The sequence below is a fragment of the Vidua macroura genome, chromosome 2 (genome assembly GCF_024509145.1).
Source record: "Vidua macroura isolate BioBank_ID:100142 chromosome 2, ASM2450914v1, whole genome shotgun sequence".
NCBI classification, from domain to species: domain Eukaryota; kingdom Metazoa; phylum Chordata; class Aves; order Passeriformes; family Viduidae; genus Vidua; species Vidua macroura.
Window position 1 is genome coordinate 5,894,435 of NC_071572.1, and position 20,901 is coordinate 5,915,335.

At 39.6% G+C, this 20,901-nt stretch overlaps 2 protein-coding genes across 2 annotated transcripts in view; both read left to right on the forward strand.

Annotated features, from left to right (window-relative positions):
• The window catches only part of TRAPPC10 (trafficking protein particle complex subunit 10), a 38,110-nt gene extending 34,929 nt beyond the window's left edge, over window positions 1-3,181 (forward strand). Inside the window, exon 23 of the mRNA XM_054004415.1 lies at window positions 1,122-3,181. Coding sequence (XP_053860390.1) covers window positions 1,122-1,360 — 239 coding nt within the window. The 3' untranslated portion in view covers window positions 1,361-3,181. The remainder of the gene's footprint in view (window positions 1-1,121) is intronic.
• Window positions 3,182-5,265: 2,084 nt separating this feature from the next.
• On the forward strand, window positions 5,266-20,847 carry PWP2 (PWP2 small subunit processome component). The gene is made up of 21 exons (XM_054004523.1): window positions 5,266-5,327; window positions 5,438-5,550; window positions 6,208-6,302; window positions 6,664-6,763; window positions 7,252-7,395; window positions 7,820-7,955; window positions 8,393-8,613; window positions 9,101-9,244; window positions 9,957-10,027; window positions 10,733-10,869; window positions 11,972-12,120; window positions 12,740-12,887; window positions 13,920-14,070; window positions 14,416-14,596; window positions 15,512-15,659; window positions 16,554-16,662; window positions 16,964-17,029; window positions 17,181-17,399; window positions 18,464-18,614; window positions 19,658-19,732; window positions 19,881-20,847. The coding sequence occupies exons 1-21, from the start codon at window positions 5,310-5,312 to the stop codon at window positions 20,038-20,040; spliced, it is 2,736 nt and encodes a 911-aa protein (XP_053860498.1). The 5' UTR covers window positions 5,266-5,309; the 3' UTR covers window positions 20,041-20,847.
• Window positions 20,848-20,901: the final 54 nt, after the last annotated feature.

The window sequence follows — 20,901 nt, forward strand, 5'->3', positions numbered from 1 at the left end:
ACCAAGTGCCATGTCCAGTCTTTTTTTAAACACATCCAGAGATGGTGATTCTACCACCTCCCTGGGAAGACAATTCCAGTACTTTATTATTCTTTCAGTGAATTTTTTTTTTCCTAATATCCAACCTGTACCTTCCCTGACATAGCTTGAGACTGTGTCCTCTTGCTCTGTCAGTTGTTGTCCGGTGGAAGAGACCGACCCCCACCTGTCTAGAACCTCCCTTCAGGAAGTTGTAAAGAGCAGTAAGGTCACCTCTAAGCCTCCTCTTCTCCAGGCTAAACAACCCCAGCTCCTTCAAACATTCCTCACAGGGCTTGTGTTCCAAGCCCCTTTCCAGCCTTGTTGCCTCCTCTGGACGCGCTCAAGTTCCTAAACTGAGGGCCCAGAACTGGACACAGCACTCAAGATGTGATCTCACCAGCACTGAGTACAGGGGAAGAATGACCTCCCTGCTCCTGCTGGTCACACAATTCCTGACCCAGGCCAGGATTCCATTGGCTTTCTTGGCCACCAAGGCACACTGCTGGCTCATATTCAACCAGCTGTCGACCAGCACCCCAGGTCCCTTTCTGCCTGGGCACTGTCCAGCCACACTGTCCCCAGCCTGTAACGCTGTAGGGGATTTTTGTGGCCAAAATGTAGAACTCGGCACTTAGACTTATTAAACTTCATGCTGTTGGACTCTGCCCATCCATCCAACCAATCTAAGTCTCTCTGCAGAGCCCTCCTTCCTTCCAATAGATCAACACAAGCTCCCAGCTTAGTGTCATCTGCAAATTTACTAATGAAGGACTCTATGCCCTCATCCATGTCGTCTATAAAAATATTAAGCAGAACTGGTCCCAGTACAGAGCCCTGAGGGACACCACTGGTGACTGTCCCCAGCTGGATGCTGCACCATTCACCACCACTCTCTGGGCCCGGCCATCCAGCCAGTTCCTAAACCAGTGTAATTCACTCTGTTACATCTGGTGCTGGCCAAAAGTGTGCACAGACTGTTACCTCAGCAGAGATGATCAATAACTGTGAACATGTGTTAAGGTGACTGTCGGAGCTCTGAAATGACCTTTTAGAGTTAATTGGTAGAATAAAGGTCTCTTTTTTCTTTTGTTCTCAAACAGATAGCTGGATTGAAAACGATAACCTGTCTGTGGACAAGAATGTGGATGAGCAGGCTGACAGCAGCAGCATCAGGAGCAGGGGGAGCCTGCATTCCACAGCCAGTGGGGAGCACAAGGGTCTGCCCATGCCCCGGCTCCAGCCCTTCTCCCCGGGCCAGGTCTTCAACAGCAGCACAGGGATGCAAATCCTGGTCATTCCCAGCAAGGACGACCACGTTCTGGAGGTCAACGTCACGTGACAGCTCGGAGTGGAGACCAGGAACCTGTTAGGAACTGGATATGAAAGCACTTTATGGGATAATGACCTGCTCAGTCTTCATTGCAACATTAACTCCAAGGAGACCTGTGGCACTCGGTGTGTACTGGCCATGGAAGCACCAGACAATTGTATCAATTTAAATGTACAGTGAGGCTTGTGTCAGCTAGTTTATATTGCCACTTTAGTATGTTTTGTGTCAGCTATTGGGTTTTCTTCCTGCAGTCACAACCCTGCATCACAACAACCAACACAGGGCAACAAGAAGCAAAAAATCCAAATCTTTGGACCACTTCTTTATTTTTGTCAGGCAGCTGAGAGATTTGTGTCATGCTTCCTACATACTTTAGAATGTAGAATTGGATGATGTAATTATCCAAATCTTGAATTTTTATGTAATAATTTACAGGCTTTTCCACACATGTGCCAGAAACATAACAGAACATACAACAACACATTCACTGGTCTAACAGTTGCTTTTCTAGTTTGCTTTTATTTTGTTTGTTTGATCATTGTTAATTCCTGCCATTGCAATTTTATATTAAACTTCCATCATTTGCATACTTAGATGCATGGAAGAGCAACTGCTATAAACAATCTTAACTGAATAAAATTCCTTAATTTTCTGAGGCTTTCACCTTCACAGAGTAGACACTGTGATGTCACATATTATATGATTTTTTTTTTTTTTTTTAGGGTGGGCTTTGGGTTATCCTCTTGCATATTTCTTACCAAAGAAAGATATTGATAGAATTTAATTATAAATTATTTGGCTTATTGAGTTCCCAGATTAATTTCTTTTATTACTATTTCCAAGTGGCTTGGTTTGCTGCCCCAATTTTTAAGTTGGGGCAAAAATTTCAGTATGATGTGATACTTGAACAGTCAACCTTTCATCATAAAGGCTTAGTGTAATTATTACTGATTAGAGGCCAGACTTGTGCATTCATGATGAAAGAAGGAGGTTGGTTTGATACAGGAAAGCTTGCAGATGTAGAATAATCGTGAAGCAAAGTTAAAACATGTAACTTAAAGAATTTCATTATTTATATCTGAAATGTAAATACAAAAAATGTAAAAAAAAAAAAGTGTAATTTTTGTGAATGTTGCAAATTCACCTGTGACTGGAAAAATTACAACTTCTTCTGATGTCCTGCTTCTGATATTGAAACTTGTGCATTTAATGTGAGAATGACCTTTTCTACTTGCAGATCTATAATGGTGCGTTGTCAACAGACTCCACAGAGGAAACAGTCCCATGTCAAATACTTGTCAGTAAAACTTAAGTGAGGAGCTGCTCATTAGACAAACTCATTGTTATTATTTTCTTTTCTTCTGCTAAATTACAAAGGGGAAATAAAAAACAAACCCTCTTTCCAAAAAGAACCACAAATAAGTTAAAAAATGAATAGGCACCCTGCACTGGTCTAAACATTTTACTTTATTTTTTATTTAAAAATTCTAATTAGATGTATAAAGTAGACCTGCTAGCTGAAAATGTTCTTATTATGCATCTTCTTTCTGTGAAGGAATGCCCTTTCTCTGTGGAAATCATACCATTTTATTCTGGATAAAACCCAAAGCATCATTTAGTGCAAATGACTGCTGGGATTCTTTGACTGGAAAAGGTAAAAAGTTAGTGACTTTGACACTGCAGGTATTATTAATTCCATTTTCATGGTTTGCTATTAAATCATTTTTCACATTGTTCTGTAATATACTGTTAGATTAAACACATTGTACTAAGATTGTTTAATGAAATTGTAAGCGTTACAGTTCTAAATATACATGTTTTAAAAAGAAATCAGTTTCTCTGCTGCTGTGAGTTCTGTTTGGTTTGGAGGAGTGATTGTTTCATCTGCTTTAACCACAGCTGCTTTTGTCTGCAAAAATCAGATTTGTTACCTGGTGTGCCATTACACACTTGAGGGAGACATTGATTATTTATTTATTTCAGAGTTGCAGCCTCTGGAGCCTCCACAGTATTCCTGGAGTCTCCACAGTATTCCACAAATCCAGCACACCCCTTCAGACTTTTCCTGCTGTTATTTATACACAGAAATTCAGTGTTGGCAACCTCCCAGGTGCAGCCCTTCTATTATGAATGGTTAATAATTTTCACACAAATTGTGTAATCCCAGCTGATTTCTGTGCATCTTCCAGGGAAGGGTCTTCACCTGGGCAGGCTCTTTTTGCCCTGTAGGCCTGACTTTTAGAATAATAATAATAATAATAATAATAATAATAATAATAATAATAATAATAATAATAGTTATATTATTATTAATAACAATTATGTATTATTATAAAATAAGTTATAGGATATCTGGACCTCTTTTGCCAAGTTAGCAATATATGTAAGACATACATTCATATCTCGATTTACTTCATCCTTAAAGCTTGTTAGTTCCAGGATATCCATAACTAAGGGATGCTGCTCTCTGTACCACTGATTAATTCTCCTTCCTTGCTGATTAGGCTTAGAAGTATACAAAGATCAATCACCAAAGAACATCCTGACTTAAGTTAATTTTGATATATTCCACCCACATTTTGCAACACTAACACCTGTGAGTGATTATCCAAGGACCCAGCTGAAGGAGCATGGACAGTAAGGATTTAATGGATTGCTAAGCCTCAAACACCAATAGCCATTCAAAAGGGAGGGCAGCATCTTTCTGGTGCCAGTTTTGCTGTTCATGTCCATGGTGGCCACACAACCCCCAGTGCAGGTGCAGAAGTGGGGTCATGGAGCAGGCAAGACCAAGAGAGGGGGATTAGGACCACCAAGGACCCCAAAGCAGCCCGTGACACCTTCAGCAGGTGGTGTGTGCCCCAGTCTTGTATCAGACATGAAGAATTCCCTTCCTGGGGAGGGATCTGGGTGTTCCAATGCTAATCTGAATGTACATAACACAAGGAAATTTTTGTTCTGTGGGCCCCCATCCCCAAAGGATTGAGACTGTGACCATCTCTCTGACCAAGGGACATTGAAATGACAACACTCAAGTCTCATCACTAGATTCGTGGGTGTTGTTATGTTTCCGCTATCTGCTCTTACCCGCTCCTTCCCTTTCTTTCTTTCTTATTTTTTTCGCGATACTTTTACACTTTCATTGTAAAGAATTAAACTAACCACCAACATCCTTTCCACTGCAATAAAACTGCTTTAAAAGAAACCTCTCACATCTATGCACTGGGCATTCAGCGTTGTTCCACTCTTATTACAGAATCACAGAACAGTCAGGGTTGGAGTGACCTCTGGAGATCACCCAGTCCAGCCCCCTGCCAAGGCAGGGTCACCCAGAGCAGTGACACAGAGCACATCCAGGTGGGTCTGGAATGTCTCCAGAGAGGGAGACTCCACACCCTCCCTGGGCAGCTGTTCCAGAGCTCTGCCACCGTCAACATAAAGAAATTCTTCCTCATGTTGAGTTGAAACTCCTTGTGTTTTATTTTACGGCCACTGCTCCTCATTCTGATGCTGGCCACCACTGAAAAGAGTCTGGCACCATCCTCTGACACCCGCCTGGGATATATTTATATGGATTCATGAGATCTCTCAGCCCTCTCTTCTCCAGATTAAACAGCTCTCACATTCACTCCGAGGCACTTACCAGAAAGTATTAATACCGTAATATATTTACTAAAAAGAACCAGAGCTCCCCTGGCTCGTGGCGGGCGTTGGAGGAGCCGGGAGCGGCCGGCGGTGGCGGCGGGCCCGTGGTTGAGGACGGGGACAGAGAGCGGTGCCACAGCCCGGGAGCTGCGGCCAGTACCAGCCTGTGACAGCCGTCCCTCCCCCTTCCCCTCCCTCCCTTCCTCCCTTCCCCGCGTTCCTGCCCCTTTCCCCGGCGCATGTGTGGATCGCGGCCCAGCGCCCGCCCCTCAGCGCCGCAGTTCCGCGGCCGCGCTCCCCACGTGTGGCCGCCATGCGCTTCGCGTACCGGGTGAGCGCGGCCCCCGATCCCCGGCACGATCCCCAGCGTCATCTCCCCGTCATCTCCCCCGATCCCCATCTCCCCAGCCCCTCTAACCCTGCCCTTTCCTGCCCCCGCAGTTCTCCGGCCTGCTGGGCACCGTGTACCGCCGCGGCAACCTCAGCTTCACCCGCGATGGCAACTCCCTGCTCAGCCCCGTCGGCAACAGGATCTCCCTCTTCGACCTCAAGAAGTGAGAGAGGGGCGGGGAAGGGCCTGGAGCTGCCAGAGCGGGGGTTTTGGGGGGAATAAAGCTCTGAGGAGGTTGTGGAGCCCGACCCATGGGGCTCTCTGGGATGCTCGGCCTGCCAAAATATTCTGGAAAGCGTCTGCTTTAACATTAAAAGGTAGAAGCCTGCCTGGTGGAGTACCTGTCACGGTGTTATGCAGGTACACCCATGAGGAGAATAGCAGAGGAATTATGTAAAGATGTATTTCAGAGGGAAAAAAAAAAAAAAAAAAGGAAGAAATATATTTGTGTTTGATTTAGTTGTATGGTTTCTTTGTGTGCTTCTGTCTTGTATATAACAAAAATAAGAGCATCGTCAGCCTTTCCTGTGTGCCAGAGTTGTGATCCATGCTCGCTGTGCCTGCGTTCCAGTCTGGAGCCTTCTGTAGAATTACAGACCGTGCTGCACTGGAAGGATCATCGAGTCAGCTCCTGGCCCTGCACAGAACAGCCCACCTAGCTGGTGTTCATGGGGTCGTGACAGCTAAACAAAGTTGTGGGGCTTTTACATTAAATTTTGTCTGTAGTCTTAACAAAGGTATCAAGCCATATTTCATTGATGCTGAAGAAGTTCCTCCTAAATCCCTGTTCCCATTTTACTGTTCTGTGTTTTTGTTGCAGTAACAAGTGTGAGACGTTGCCGTTGGCTACACGGCTCAATATTGTGTGCGTGGGGCTCTCTCCAGATGGAAGCCTTGCCATTCTAATTGATGAAGGTACCTGCACAAAGAGATATCTGTTTTGTAAAAGAATTCAGTAAAAACGCAGCTTTGACAGAAGGAAATATGTATTGCTAGGTGTTCAACCTTAGCACAAAATTAGAAGTGATCTGCTTTACAAATTACGTTAGAATTTTTGGGGAAGGTATCTTTATTTACAGAACTCTAAAAATAACTTGTAAACAGAATTTGGATAGTGTCTCATAATTTGGACTGTATTTTTTCTTTTTAAATAATATTAAGCACATTGTCTTGAAAAGTTTCCCCCACTACTCTTTAAGAAAAGAAGGTTTGCTAGGGTTATGATTTCTTTGGGAAGGCAGTTACTCTCGTGATCCTTTTTTTTCTGCCCTTACAGAGGGAGCGGCCTTGCTTGTGAGTTTGATTGGGAAATGTGTGATACATCAGTTTTATTTTCACAAGCCAGTTCACAGTGTCAGCTTTTCCCCTGATGGCAAGTAAGTAGAGAGTGCATGCTTCAGAACAAACCAGCAGAAACTGCCCCATAAACTAGTTGTGATTATGAAGACATCCTAACCAATCTGGGAATGTTCCCTATTCACGAGTGAGGGGAGATTTTGAGCTGATGAGGGTCACTTTGTAAAACTGAGAGGGGAAGAAAAGAAGGAAAGCAAAGCCTTGGAAGTAGAATATCCTAGTTTGAGTGTTTGAACTTTTCCTTCTGTTTCGAGGTTTTGAGAATAAGAATTTCATTATTCAACCTCCATGATTCTTCCTGATGGTTTTCTCTTTTATAATGCTTAAGTTGGGGGATAATATCAATCTGCAAATACTTTGTTTTTCATTCAAAAGCAATCCATTTTTATTGTTTCAGTAGTGCAGGAACCTCTTTATTATTGTATTGTTTCATTGTATTGCAGTCTAAACAGTTGTTTGCTTTATCAGCTTTGTCTGCAATTATGTCTTTTTCCCTCCCTTATGCCAGGAAATTTGTGGTTACAAAAGACAATCTTGCTTACCTGTACCATGCTCCTGGGAAGAAAAGAGAATTTAATGCATTTGTTCTGGACAAAACCTACTATGGCCCATATGATGAAACAACTTGTATTGACTGGACTGATGATTCCAAGTGAGTTGTTAAATTGAAGCACTGTTTACCTGCACACGTTGATACTTAAATGCACCTTGCAGTCCCATTTTCTTTCCTCTGAAGTACTGTACTAGCTTTAAAAATTCTGTCTTTAATTAAAAAAACTAATTAGACAGACCAGAAAGTAAAAAAAAAATGCACATATTGGGAATCAACAGTGGATTCTTACTTGTAAATGCATAGTAATTCATAAACGGAACATATCTTAGGAATGTGAGCAGGGTTGACCTTTTGAATGTGTTTTAACCTCTTCTACCTCTGCTCCAGTCACCAACCACAGTTTATAACACGTGTCTGTAAAATTAAAGTGGTGGCTGGTGGATTTGAGCTCAGAACATTCTCCACCCAGGGTAGAGTTTCACAGTCCAGTGTTCTGATTTTCTTTTCTATTTTCCTTTTGCAGATGCTTTGCAGTGGGGAGCAAGGACATGTCTACGTGGGTGTTTGGAGCAGAACGATGGGCAAACTTGATCTACTACTCTCTTGGAGGCCATAAGGATGTCATAGTAGCCTGCTTTTTTGAAGAGAACAGCCTAGATGTATGTATAATCACACAACACACTTGAATTTTAGTATTAAAATAGTGGAAACAGAACCTTATTTGTAGGTGACTATTTTGACAATATCTCAGAATTTAGAAAATACAGAAGTGTCTCTTGATTGCTCTGTCATAATTATGTATTTAAATTTGCTCCCCCAAAACATTATAGTTTTAAATACGAAAAAATAATTTAGATTAGCTGTAATGCTGACTAATGGTAATGAAATTGCCTTTGATCCTTGCAGAATTTTTCTGAGGGCAGGCAAATAATTCACCAGTTCTCAGGACAAGTAAAACTCCCAGTTCAAAGCACCTTGGATTTTGTCCTGAGAATAGAATGCACACTTGCAAACCCTTCTGCAAGTCCATATTCATATTTTATGAGAGCACAGAGAATAGGTATTGGGCAATATAATTTGTGTGTTTGTATTCTAGCTGTACACAATTAGCCAGGATGCAGCTCTGTGTGTGTGGCAGTGTGACACTGAGCTGGATGGTTTGAAGCCCATGCCCCCTAAAGAGGCAGTAAAGGAAAAGAAGGCAGCAGAAGATGATGAAGAGCTGCTTGAAGAGCCAAAGGGTGAAGAAATTCATGGGAAAGCTGATCCAAGTGAACAAGAGACTAGAAATAAAGTTAAATATTCACGTGTTGCGAAGTAAGTGGTTTTCAGTTATCAAAAATCCAAGTTGCAATGGGGATTTATTGTATTGTTTTGTTATTTTTTTTTTTTTTTTTAATCTGTTATAACTTATTCAAAGCAGTATAAAACTGTTCAGGATTTAGAAATTTACTGCAGATCCCATTTTAAGTAGTTCTGGTAGAACTCCTGTGTGTCTTACCTTGGATTATAGGATGGACACTACCTTCACTACCTTTCAGAATAACAAGTGTAATTTTAACAATATAAGAAATACTGGCTGGTGGTGTGCTGTTGTTTGTAACTCAGAAATTGTAAATGGGATCTTTACTACAGTACTCTCTCTAAGTCTTGAGGCTTTGGTTTCTTGCAGAAGAGGTTGGTTGACTTCAGGAGATGACATAAAGGTGGCTCATCAGCCTCTTTGGTGAGCTGCTTGGAGATGCAGCTCTAACAACACCCTGTTTTTCAACATTCACCTTTTTTCTTGTTTCTTGGATGCCAGGTATTTTTTCAATAAAGAGGGAGATTTTAATAACCTGACAGCTGCAGCCTATCACAAGAAGACACACCTTTTGGTCACTGGTTTTGCCTCTGGAGTCTTTCACCTCCATGAGCTTCCAGATTTCAATCTGATCCACTCCTTGAGGTGAGCTATGGGGTTGTCTCTATATTTGGTTTGGTTTTTGTGGGAGAACGGAATAGGTTTTTTTTGTGGGGGTTTTGTGTTTGTTTGAATGAGAACCCATCATGTTAAGCAGTGATGAATAAATAAAAAGAGCACAAAAATCTTAAAACATGACTGTCTATTTAATACTGTAATTTCTAGAAAGGCAGAACCATAAATTTATGTAATAAATACAATATAATTCCTCTCCTTATTCTGGAAAAATGAGGTCTGAATAAGGAAACTACTCAGGAGTTTCTGGTTGTTGGCTAGACTTCTTTAACTCTGTCCATTTTAATATTTTCAGTTTCTGTATAGAAAATATTAGCTAGAAAGTTCTGCATATGTAAAATTATGTGTAAATTGTGTCTAAGTTGAGAAATCAAATCATATTCTTTTCCATAACTGTAGGATGCCAGCTAAACAGCTTCCAAAATAAAACCCTGTTTTATTTTCTTAAACTTGAGGAGTTTTACTCTGTTGAATCTTTGGGATGCAGATACTCAGCCTTCATTCTGAATAAGGAACGTTTGATGGTTTGGGAGTGGAACAAAGGAATGAACTTTGTGGTTTTTGATGTTACAATGGCACAGAAGTTCAGTAAAACAATCAAACAACTTGCTTGAACAGCATTAATAAATATTAGACTTGAAGTTTTAACACACAAGTTTGTTTATTGGTTAATTCTCTTCAGCATTTCAGACCAAAGGATAGCTTCTATTTCTATCAACTGCACTGGTGACTGGATTGCCTTTGGATGTTCAGGTTTGTCAGGTTTTTTTGGTGTGTATTCATGGGAAAAATAAGGAATGTGGTAGACATGAGGCCCAAATTCCCCTTGCTAGTTTTGACTCCAGATGTTAAATAATTGATAGTCTTATATCTGTGGTGTCTAGTTATAGTAAAGAAAATATCACTCACTGGTTAATCTCTCACAGAATTCTGATGATTCAGGAAAGTATTTTGCTGATATGGGAAAAAATACATATTTTATATAGGAAAGTTCTTAACAGAGTTAGGGAGACCCCAGATCCCCTGTAGTTAATTTCTGCTTCCATTCTGGGCTGTTCTCTCTCACTTTGCCACGTGTTACCCATGGTATTTTAGAAACCTGCCTGGATATTACCAGCATTCCCACCCTATCCATAATGGTTTGCATGAAACCCAGAATTTTACTCTTATATGCAGCCCTGCTTTTCTTTCCAGCTCATTTATCAATGGGTTGATAGCATTGCTGTTGTGGTATTAAAAACATTATTTCAAGTAACAGCTCGTGGAGGAAATTTTTGGGGAAATTGTCTCAAAGTTATAAAAGGAAAAAATTCTTACTGGGACTGGAAGATGCAGAATTCAACTTGTCTGCATCAACCTTTGTGGTTTTTTTGACATTGCTTGCCACTGTGTGTTTTGTGGCTTGCATTTGCAGGGTCATTGTGTTGATGGCTGTGGTTAATCCTGCTGTGCTCACAGGTCTGGGTCAGCTCCTGGTGTGGGAATGGCAGAGCGAGTCCTACGTGCTGAAGCAGCAGGGCCATTTCAACAGCATGGTTTCCTTGGCATATTCTCCAGATGGACAGTACATAGTAACTGGAGGGGAGGATGGCAAAGTAAGTGAGGCAGTATTGCTGGAATGTGAACTTTTAATAATGTACTAAGCAGCTTGACTTTCCATTTTATGTAGAAAACTCTGTTACTGGAGTTGGTACATATTTTTCTTATTATAAAGTCATAAATTTTTATCCTCTCTTTCCTTAAATGTTTTGACTTTTCTCTCTAGAGTATATATAGTTTGCTTTGTTACTACCTGTGGTTGCAAATTGCATCACTTAGGCTTTCTAGGAGGTGATTTTTTAATTTTTACAGGTCCAGTCACCATAAATGCAAAAGTAACTAATTCATCAATGTTAATTTATTTATGGTCCCATGATATCTTGGGATGAATGAACTTCAGCCACCCAATTTCTTGCCCTTTTAATAATTGTTTTTTGATATGAAATTAATTTGTAATGATTTATGCAAGTGCATTTTTTTTTGTTTAAGTGTGCCATTCCAGAAGCTTGTTATTTAAAAAATAAATTAACTTCTCATGGATGACTTGCATTGAAATTATAGGCTGTGTGTACAGGTACTTTTATTTTAAAAGGTGTTTTGGCACAATGTCTTGACACATAAATTGGACAACAGTAGTAGCTGATGTCCTATCAAAACTTTTAAATGTCAGAAAAAGGTATGTCACTTTCTGCCATTCAGGATGAAAATTGGCCAAAACTGAGAAGTCTCAAACTGCAGAAAACTAAATGCATAACATTTTTGTTCAGTAAAAAAAAAAAAAAACCAAACAAAAAAACCCAACTGGAATATTATCTCAATTGTGCCTTCTCTAATGGCTTTAGAGTTTGTTTTGATTTTGACACCAGTCTTATTTGACAGTATGAGCTTGGAAGCTCAAGATGCTCACCGAGTGTTACTTTCCTTTATTAACTTTGTTTCAACTTTGTGTCTATCTCCAGTTAGATTTTTATGTTGCAAATATGTCTTTAAGAGGTTTAATGAGAAGCTGTGGCCTCTTGACTGCTATTACTGAAAGACTTTTATGCTGTTGCAGAGTTCTAGAATTAGGTTTTCTTTACCCTGCTGCTGCCTTACCCTTATTTTCTCTCTTTACTGATGATGAAGATTCTGAGAAGTCTTTTCTTATCTGTCCTGCAGGTGAAAGTGTGGAACACTTCAAGCAGCTTTTGTTTTGTCACCTTTACAGAACACAACAGTGGTGTAACTGCTGTAACTTTCACTTCCACTGGTTATGTTATTCTGAGTGCTTCCCTCGATGGAACAGTGCGTGCCTTTGATCTGCACAGGTAGCTCTTTGCCTGAAAGCTTTCGTGTCTCATTTAGTCCTCAGCTTTCACACTCCCCCCAAAATGCAGCAAATTGCTGATTGCTTGTTTGAAGTCTCATAAAGGTGAGCAGCACTGCCTTACTGGTTTTTGGTTCAGCCTTTGATTTAAATTTAGATAGTAATTAGGAATTCTCTTACTCCTTCCAGTTTCTGTGAAGAAAATTCTGGAAGAACTTTCCTCAAAGAAACTGGAAATCCAGGAAAATCATTGTCTGGCTTTACTCAAATGGGGAGAAGGCACTTGCCTAACAACACTTTCCATAATATAATACAGCTGTGCACAGAACTGGGTGTGTAAACAGCCCATGTTTCCAAAAAACTGGCACATGCTATTTAATAGAAGAAAGCTCCTCAGAGTATTTCTGTCTCCTATTTCTGCAGAGTTCTTCATACTTCTTTTGGATCTTGCAATCATGCTGAGGCATCACATCTAATTTTATAAAAACAATATTTTTTTTTCTGTACATAGCTTAGAAGTCTTTGCAAAACAAATGAACTCCTTTTGTAAATAAACTTGTTAAACACACATTTAAATCTACATAAAATGTTCTCATAATTTCTTTTCACCTCTTCAATAGGTACCGGAATTTCCGTACCTTTACGTCTCCACGACCAAGTCAGTTCTCCTGTTTAGCTGTGGACTCCAGCGGTGAGATTGTGGCAGCTGGTTCCCAGGATTCCTTTGAAATATTCATCTGGTCAATGCAGAGTGGGAGGCTGCTGGATGTAAGCACCCAGAGTGTTGGGAGGGCTTAAATTTAGCACTGTGTGGAGTGTGGTGCTACTCAGCAACTTTGGGATTAGTCAGGGGGGTTTCAATACAACATGAAGTGTTTTGTATATTTATATTCAAAAACTGGAGCTACACTATGTTGCTCTCAGCCTTTTTTTTTTTTTATTTATTGCATGGAGCTCACCCTGAATTTGTGTGGGAAATAGTTTTTTAAGTTTTTGAGTAATGAGCTCTTCCTAGTGATGAAGTAGCACCAGTATTGCTGAGCTAACACATGGGCATGAGAATCTTTCCCTTGTTCAGAGATGTTCTTTTCTATGTATTTTCTGCAGGTAATGAAGAAATTGTAGTTGTTGTATTAAAACTGATACAGATTTCATGAAGGGTTTTGCTGGAGCAGAGCAGGGACATGATTTTTCAATTATTTTTTCAATTCTTAAGCATTCCTGTACATCTTGTACAAGTAGAAGAGCTCAGTGATTCACGTATTTAATTTGGCACAGCCATGGAATACAGTTCACTTCAGTAACTCAGGATATATTGACTGGATCTCCAGAGTTTTGAGTTTAGTTTCTTGCCTTGATTTTTTTTTCTTGAGGAGCAGGAACTCCATGAAATTAAAATCTCTGTTACTCTTACTCTCAGTTTTTTATTTTTGTTTTTATTCTGAAGTGTTACCAGCTGCAGGAGATACTAATTCTCAGAGCAATGACTTTTTTTTTCACAATTGGTCTGATTTTGAAAGGAGGGAGGAAAATGGCACACTGCATTCCTAAAGTGTGTGCATAGGAGTGGTTGTAGGTGCCTGTATAGTGGTAGCACTTCAGGGAATTTTTTTAAAACTTGTGAAAATAAGAAGTTGAGCATCACTGGTGTGTATCATGCCCTCTGTCCAAAAGTGACCTCAAATGTGTGAGGACGAGTCAGGCATGGTTTATTGGCTGTATCTGGAGTTTACTGAATGCAGACTACACAGATTTCAGCTTCTTCACCTAATTTCAGGTTATTTTTTCTTCTCTTTTTAGGTCTTAGCAGGTCACGAGGGTCCCATCAGCAGCTTGTCCTTTAATCCAATGAAGTGTGTTCTAGCCAGTGCCTCTTGGGATAAAACTGTAAAATTATGGGATATGTTAGACAGCTGGAGAACTAAGGAGACATTAATAATAAACTCAGATGGTAATTTTTGTTTCATTTCTCATCTTTTATCAAATATAAAAATACTGTGTAAAATATGTTAACAACAGAACATGTTAAATACAGATTCATTCATGGAAATGGAAGTCAGAAGTTCAGATACTTCACTCTTGTGCTTGGTTAACAGTACAATAAATACTTTAATTTAATTCTAGCTCAGCTTTATAATTAGCTAAACATTTGTATGTTGTCCACAGGAAAAAATACAATTATACTTTTTACTCTTAAACTTTTTCTAATAGCTGAGATAAGATCCTAGAAAAATTAAAGGTATTTTCTTAGAAAAGCATCTGACTGCATGTTTAACTGTTATTAAATTCTTTACAGTTCTTATTGTTGCCTTCCGTCCTGATGGCAAGGAGCTTGCAGTTGCTGCTTTGAATGGCCAGATAACATTTTGGGATCATGAAAATGCAGTGCAGACTGGCTCCATTGAGGGCAGGCACGATCTCCAGATGGGGAGGAAGGAGCTGGATAAAATAACTGCCAAGCAGGCAGCCAAGGGCAAGTACGTCCAGGGGGCTGCAGTGACAAGAGGGTGCTACGCTGGGTTACTTTTGAGTTGTTTTTCAATTTGTTTTCTACATTGCAGAGTGCATCTGCTGTTCAGATATTTCTGGTTCTGATGCTGGATTTTAAAAGCCTGCCTGACATCTAGATGCTTCCCTTTTGTAGTTGCCTGTGTTCTCACTGGTCAGCATCATTCTGAGCACGTGTTCTTTCTCATCATTTAGGAACTTGGGTTGCCAACATAATATTAAGCTTCTCAGGCCAAGGTGTTAATTTGCTATGGGTTAGTTTTTTAGTGGAGGTCTTCCTACAGAAATACTAGTATACAACCATTAGTGTGTAGAAACTATTACATTTTTAAAGAAGGTAGTTAAAGTATGGGGTTTAATACCTGTTGCTATGCATGTGAATTAATGTTTAAAATCAAGTTGAATTTGTGTGCTCTCTGTAATCATATCAGAGAAATACTTTATTCTTCTCTTCCCCCCCCCCCTTTTTTTTTCATATTGCTTCCAGTCAAAACAAATAAAAGAAACAATAACTTTTTGGAAAAATAGCAGTATTTTTTGCTGGTGAGCTCTCAACCATGTCTTTCAAACATGCCATGGCATTGGTTTTTCTGTAGCTCTTCTGACTGTTTTTTAGTCCCATGAATTATGTAGTTGAGAGCTCATTGACTGAGCTGTGATTCAGATTCAGAAGTATGTTTCAAAAAGTTGTTGAAGTTCTAAATTGTCTGTGATTCATAGTAAATCACCAAATGCTTTGTAGTAAATGTGTGTGTGAAGTACATACCATGTGAATGATACACTTTTCCCATGGAGTAGTTATTTTCTGAGTCTTCACATTGTACTCGTGTCTTTTAGCTCAGATGTAGCATGAAATTAAACTGCTTTCTCTTTTTCTTTACCAGATCTTTTACAACTCTGTGCTATTCAGCAGATGGTCAATCTATTCTGGCAGGTGGATTGTCAAAATTTGTCTGTATATATAATGTCAAGGAACAGATTCTTATGAAAAAATTCGAAATTTCGTGCAACCATTCTTTAGATGCAATGGAGGTATGTGAGCACAGGAGTCTTTTTTTTGATTTCCTCACCCCCACAAGACTTTCTTTTGATATAACTTCTCATTAAGAGTGATTAATGAATGTTTCTTAAAGAATGGGTTTATTTTTGTGCAGGAGAGGGGGAAGGAAATATTCCTCTTGGAACAGAATTAATTCCAGATTTGTAGTGTGCTTGTGTTGAATGGGCAGAACTCTCAAGCATACTAAGTTAGTTGGCACTAGACTTAAAATGGAAGTGAAAATTTAAATTACCAACCTTTTGTACTAAGCTAACTCCCCGGGTGTCAGTTTGTGTTAGCAAAGAAATGAAGGATTTTTTCTGTGGACACAGAACAACATCACTGACCTTTATAAACTCTGTTTCTGTATATTGCCAAATGCCAAATTAAATTCCTTCAGAAGTAAAGTGAATGATGAAAAAACATCAGAAGGAAAAAAATTCCAGTAACCCTTTTCACCATCCCCTTAGCAGGAAGAATGATTACTATTCATGTCAGGCTGTGGTTCCAATTATCCTTCTTTGTCAGCAGCAGTTCATGAGCTGGTGCAGCTCAACATCTGGCTTGAAAGAAAGTGAACAAGCTGAAACAGAATCCTGGAGGGGATGGGTATTTAGAAAAGGGGACCAGGGAGGTCCATAAAATCTCACTTACATTGTGAAGTCCCTAAAATCTCATTTGCAGTGTTCTGGCCACACAGTCCTTGCATTAGCACAGTGCAGTTATGGAACCCGCAGGGCAGAAAGAGCAGGGCTGCAGCTGAGGAAGCAAACAGTTCATCTCTAGAGTAGAACACAGTTATAATAATGTGAAACCACAGTCTAAACTGAGTACTGCTGTTTGAGAAGAGATTCAGTGCAGTGAATGGAACTTGCATGTTTTTCCAGGAGTACTTAGATCGGAGAAAAATGACTGAATTTGGCAGCATGGCTCTGATTGATGAAGGCGGTGGAGGTGACGAAGGTGTTGCCATCCCTCTTCCTGGAGTAAAAAGAGGTATGGCTTTGGCTTTGCTCTCTTGTTTCTACTTTTATGTGCATCAGAACCTTTGACACAGATAAGAAGGGTTTGACTTGTTTAACTCAGTTTTAACATCAGGATTACAAAATTTGGTCTCGCCACTTAAGCTGTAGGATCTCTTGGACGTGGACTGTGCCTTCCTTACCTAGTCTTTAATTTTGCCAGGTTTTACCATGCTGCACGTTATTTAATGGTAATAGTAACCATAGCCAGGGTTGATTACTAGACTCTGAACTTGTGGTGAATCTGTTAAATCACTTCCAAATTTCTCTTTTAGGTGACATGAGCTATCGACACTTTAAACCAGAAATAAGAGTGACTTGTGTGCGATTCTGTCCTACAGGTTAGTATCAACAGTTAATTTATGATTTTTTATTATTATTATTCCATATAAAACATGTGAAAGAATAGAGTACTGGAGGATTATCATTACTCTTCCCTTTCCATTCTAGAACACCCCTCTTTGTTGTTAAATATTGTTATTTCACTTCCAGGACGAAGCTGGGCAGCCACCACCACAGAGGGTCTCCTGCTCTATTCCCTGGACTCTGGACTAATTTTTGATCCTTTTGAGCTGGATATTGATGTCACACCCAGCAATATCCACAAAACACTGAGGCAGAAGGAATACACTACTGCTATTGTCATGGCCTTCAAGCTGAATGAAAAGAAATTAATTCAGGAGGTGATAGAGGCTGTCCCTAGCAGTGAAGGTGAGTGGATCTGCCATGAAACTGGGCTGAGCTAACTGTAAACAGACATGTGTGAGCCCAGATAAGTTGAGATGTAAAGGCAGACTTTTTTGTGTTAATTTATGTTTAAATTTTGCCCATCTACTTCGTGCTTATTTAGTGACTTCTCAGCATGGAATTTGATGCTGAGAAGGTGCAGGCAGAGTTTTTGGATGTCATTTCTTGGAAGCAGCTGATGTTGGAGGGGCACATCAGGTTTAACCTGAGTTAGCACTGTGTCTGTGTGATGAAGACCATTAACCAGTAGCAAGGATGTAATCAGCAGTTTGAGGAATGTGATGAATCTTGTCTGTTGAGCACTTGTGGCACCACATCACGAGTACTGTGCTGGTTCTGGGACTGACAGCACAAGAAAAGACATTGATACTCCAGAACACCTGGTGGAGAGCTTAGAAAATTACTGGAAGGCCAGAGTACAACTGAGGAGAGGCTGTTGTAATCCCCTCTTAACAGAATGATTATGTGCCTGTTTCTTAAGCAAAAGATGTTTTTGAGAATGGATTATATCTAATGAGGTCATTTAGTTATATATGAGATTATTTTGGATGCTTCTGAATAGTGTTTCTTTGTGCTGTGCTGTTGCTAACATCATTCAGACACTTTGTGTGTGGGCAGGTGACTTTGCTGTCTTTTCAAGTATCACTGCCTCTGATTGTTGTGCATAACTAGTTCCACTGAATACAGAAATTTGGATGAAGTCAGGAGCAGCAACAGAAAAGAAGAGAAAAGGGTGGAAGTAAAAATTCTGAAGGAAAGCTGCTGGAGAGAGTATTCTGCTAGGAGGAAGAATTTGGAGAGGGAGGAGTTAATTTCTTGCTTTTAAATACAGTAGTGTTTGGAAGGTTCAAAGGAGGAGCCTTTGTCCCCTGACAGATTGTGGTACTGTACCCTGAAATACAGCAGTAAATATCCACCACTTGCCAAAATGCTGCTTTCTTCTCCTTCCCCCTATGCTTTCCTGTGGTCTCTTTCATAGTAACTCAACTCTATTGAATGTTCATGGGCTTTTTTTCCTTTTTGCACAGTTGATGTTGTCTGCTCATCACTGCCAGACCTGTATGTGGAGAAGTTACTGGAGTTCCTGGCCTCTGCATTTGAGACCTCTTGTCACTTGGAGTTCTATCTTATTTGGGCTCAGAAGTTGCTTATGCTGCATGGACAGAAGCTGAAAACAAGGTGAGATCTCGTGAAAGTCAAAATGATTACAAGGATAGTAAAATTAGAAACCTGTTAGTTTAAGGCTTTTATTTAACATATACTGACATTCTAGATAATGTATGCACTACAATTAGAACACTTCAGTTTTACAACTTCTGTATGATAAAAGTTACAGTTTGGACTTGATCTTAAAGGTCTAAAAAGATTCTAAAAAGTGTGTGTGACAGAATTGGAATATGTTACTGGATTTGTGAAGATACATTACAGAAACATTTTTCAAATACAACAGGTAAAACTTGCTTGAGTTGCTTAGGCAATAACTGCATAATGATTTCAAGAGTGATAGTAAGATTTTGGCAATTGTGTTTTTAAACAATTATGAATCTTAAATGTAACTGAAAGATGATGTGCAGGTATTGATTGCATTTTTACAGACTTAGCTTGTTATTATAGCTGGTAGTACTCTGCCTTCCTACAGAGTACTTCAGAACTACACAAGCCTGGTCTGTGAATTATATTCAGCCCACCCCTTATGTGGAATTTTTAGACTTCTAGGAACAAACCCAGGCAAATTCACAAATTTTGAATGGGCCAAGTGAGAGGTAATCTGAGAAGGAGCCCTGCAATTTAAAAAACAGTGCATTGTGTAACTCTTCCCTTGCTTCAACATGGGTATTAATGTTTTAGTTACTGAAATGACTGGAACAAAATCTCTCCTTTTGTTCCTGCTAAAGTAGAAGAGGACAATTTAAAACAAACTCCCCCTTGTTGAGAAAGTCTTGTAGTATCTGAAAGGAACTGTCATTGCTGCAGCAAGCAGAATTAGCTCTTCAAGATGCAGTTGGACATTATAAAAAATATTTCTCACAATATATTTCCTGAATTGAGTGTAATCATTGTGGGCAGAGTCAAAAGCAGAGAGCTTTTGTTTCTTTAGGATTATCTTAAAAAGTTGGCATTGAAGTTGTATGCTTGTTAGAATCTTGAGAGTATAGAAGAGTTCTAGATTTCCTTATGTCAGCATGAACTGCACTGCAAATTGCATGTTTTCTCCATCCAAGGTCAGTGAAGCTGCTCCCTGTGATTCAGTTCCTTCAGAAGAGCATCCAGCGTCACTTTGAAGATGTTTCAAAACTGTATGTATTGTTACATTTGAAAGTCCAAATCAAAAACCTGGAGTGAGCTGGGGGATGACAGTGTGCTGTTAAAACTTTTGAGACAGTCTTCTTTTCGAGTTGTTTTTATCTTAGGAGGAAAACAACGTTTTCCTGTTTATTTTTACAGCTGTGAGTGGAACATCTACAACATCAAATACGCCTTGGCCATTTCACAGCAGCGGGGCATGAAACGTCCGGCTGAGGAGACACCAGAAGATGAAGAAGAATTGGATTCTGACAGTGATTATCTTATGCAAGAAGCTCATAAGAATAATTTGAGTTCCTAATTAGTCCTTGTGAGAGGGAGAAAGCCTCAGACAGTATTTTATGCAGTGGTATTCACTGAGAATGAGTGGCCCTCATAGTGGCATCAATTCCTAACAGTGTGATGGAGTTCCGTGGGAGGTAGTGATGGAAATGTAGGATATGCCGTGGATGGCACTTTGCCTGTTTCCTGTACCATTTGGCTGTAAACTTGACAGCATTGATTTCTTGATTAACTGATTTATTTTTTTTAATAATTCCCGATTTCAAGTAAGAAAACAAAAAGTGTTCTTAGGGAAATTAGAAGTACAACTGGAAGAAGTTTATTCTTCATTAAAAATGCCTTGCACATCAAGTATTGTGAATTTTATAGTGCAGGCTTATCCTACACTGGACTCTGAATTTTAAAAAGTATAAAAAAATTGTCTTAATTGGAAATGTACTGGTCTAAACTTGTTTTAAATGTTGTTTTACTTGGATTTAATATGTACATATTTGTGGAACACTGTTTTCTTAGTTCTGTAACCTCCAAACCTGATGAGATTTCAATAATGAGGAGAAATGAGGACCCATAGCAGCAGCTATTGGAGAAAATTTACAGGGCTTTACAACTTGTGTTGAAGTTTGATTGACAGCCTAGAGATACTATAGAGAAAATTTGTTTGGACATTACCAACTCAATAATGTAACTTAAACTGTAAGAATTTGTTACAAATATCATGGTTTGTTGGGGTTTTTTTGGGGTTTTTTATTCTTTCGTTTTTTGATGAAAACCCTTTCTTGTCTTTTTTAAAATGTTGTTTATTAACACATTAAAACCTGAAACTTTTGATTCCCTCTGTTTTTGTGAATTGATGAGAGAGCTGGCTAATAAGAGCAGGGAC

Bases quoted from the DNA above. Each gene is read 5' to 3' on its own strand.
- PWP2 (XM_054004523.1), top strand. The intron at 12,888-13,919 runs GTAAGCACCCAG...TTCTCTTTTTAG, and splicing joins AGAGTGGGAGGCTGCTGGAT to GTCTTAGCAGGTCACGAGGG. The intron at 14,071-14,415 runs GTAATTTTTGTT...AATTCTTTACAG, and splicing joins ATTAATAATAAACTCAGATG to TTCTTATTGTTGCCTTCCGT.